The 1,998-nt window shown below is 39.9% G+C and overlaps 1 protein-coding gene across 1 annotated transcript in view; it reads right to left on the reverse strand.

The window, feature by feature from the left end:
• drap1 (DR1-associated protein 1 (negative cofactor 2 alpha)) overlaps positions 1–1,998 on the reverse strand; it is an 11,701-nt gene that overhangs the window by 2,711 nt on the left and 6,992 nt on the right. The window contains exons 5-6 of the mRNA XM_015371660.1: positions 1,303–1,393; positions 1,114–1,202 (exon numbers count right to left, since the gene is read on the reverse strand). Of these exons, the coding sequence (XP_015227146.1) occupies positions 1,114–1,202; positions 1,303–1,393 (180 nt within the window). The remainder of the gene's footprint in view (positions 1–1,113; positions 1,203–1,302; positions 1,394–1,998) is intronic.

The raw sequence follows: 1,998 nt of genomic DNA on the forward strand, positions 1-1,998 counted from the left end.
TATCTGGTGTTTGTCACAACGCGCTATTATCCAAGTCATCTTGAAAACATTCTTCTTCCAAATGTTGGCTACATATTACGGGTTTTTTGAGATGGCAAATCCTCCTTCTTCAAGTTGGCAAACCAACGACGAGCCCGTCCGTGGAGGATCAGGAATCGGAAAGGTGAAATAACTTTCTTTTTTTTTAGTTTTAGCAAAATCCAACTGCCATGCACGTGGGCATTGTTAGTTTCACTATAGCTCTGGTGAATTTTAATGGTGAAGCCCTCTGGAAATCTTTAATAATTGTTGTTGATGGTTGTGTCTAGTAGTTCCCATCGATTTTGCTTGTAAAGCGGGAAGAATGGCGCTAGGCTTACCGCACCGTGACGTCACTGCTGGAAGATGGCAGGATATTTGGGCAAAAATGGCCGCTCCCAGAATCAGTGATCACGAAGAAAATGATTTACATTTTCTTACTGATGAATGCTAAATTCCTTAAATCACTATGAACGTATTAGTTTTAGTCTAGATAATGATCCATAGATCATTCCTTCTTTTTCACAGTACGGATGACTAAAGATGCAACTCGCAGCATCCGTCTCAACTCCACTTCAGAGTTTTAGATTATAAAAGTATTTAAAACTTTATTTTACCTCCTGACTTAAATATTGTTTTAAAGGGTTATGAAACCTCCTGATTAAATGTGTTAAGATTTGAGATAAAAACAAGCTAAAAATGACAAATCTAAAGAGCTAGGAATACTTTTAGCCGATGTATGAGGAGATGATCAGAGAACAACTCTCATTTTGTCCCTTCCTGTTCAAAAGAGGATCCTCACATGTAAACAAATGGTTTCCATATCGGTACAGCAGCACCCCCTAGTGGTTTAAGATAATGTCACTTTCCAAACTTTTGGAAACACTGACCCTCAGTCTGAAATAGTAGCACTAATAGGGAGCTTTTAGTAGCCATGGAAACAAGACATTATTTGTACTTCAAGGCTAATTTAATTAATTAATTCACAAAAGTAAGAGATGAATAATGAAGTTCTAATGGGCTGTTTGATACTGTCGCCATCTTTTCCACTGATCTCTGAGTTAGCGGCTAATCTGGGAGCTTCGGTCTCCTCACCTGTGGAACATGGACGTGGCCTGCTGGTTTGTGCTTGACTGAGAGCCGTCGTCCTCGTCCCCGTCCGTCTCGCTGTCTTCGGAGTCCTCCTGTTTTTACAGACACAAACACAAGCGAGGTTTTTAACCATTCGAACGCACGAATACAAAACCTTCAAGGCCTCCAAGGGGGGGTAATATCCTCTCCCACCTCTTGCTCCGATTCGGTTCCTGATAACTTCTTGTCCTTCCCTTTGGAGCCAGCTCCCCCGTTCTTGCGGCCGGATCCTGGCTTTCGGCCCCTAAAAAATAAAAAAAATAAAAATAAATCTATGTAATTTTTTAAAATAAACTGAAAAGCAGCTGCTTGTTCCTAAAACTAAAAGCAAAACTATCTGCTTTTATTAAGGACTTACAAAAAATAAAAAATACAGCAGCTGAGATTTATAGAGCCGACCAAACAGAAGTTAATCATTTAAATAAATAAACTGAATTAACACTGAAGCAGAAGCAAAAATGACTAAATTGGATGTATTTTAAAACTCTGTCAGACAGGGGTGGAGCTAGAGGGGTAGCCAGGGGGAGCATGGCCACCCCGTGGCCACCCCATCCAGGTGATTTGTTGTTGGCCCCTGGGATGCAATTTAATACCCCTGGAAGCAGCAGTACTCCTCTAAGCCTGATGGTGGCAGCATGTAGAATTTCCTACTTGGACATTTTAACGCTAACATATTAACCAAAAACTGAAGAGAAAATGCAGCAAAACATCAAGTCATAACAATATAGTGCTATAGAGGAATAATGCAGAATGATTGATCTTTTCTTAAATAGTTTTTAGGGTTTATAGGGAAGAGTTTGTCTCTGCAGCCACCTAAAAGTCTTCTATGTAATAAAGTAAAAGTGATCA

The sequence above is a fragment of the Cyprinodon variegatus genome, unplaced genomic scaffold (genome assembly GCF_000732505.1).
Source record: "Cyprinodon variegatus isolate N-32 unplaced genomic scaffold, C_variegatus-1.0 Scaffold62, whole genome shotgun sequence".
Lineage (NCBI taxonomy): Eukaryota > Metazoa > Chordata > Actinopteri > Cyprinodontiformes > Cyprinodontidae > Cyprinodon > Cyprinodon variegatus.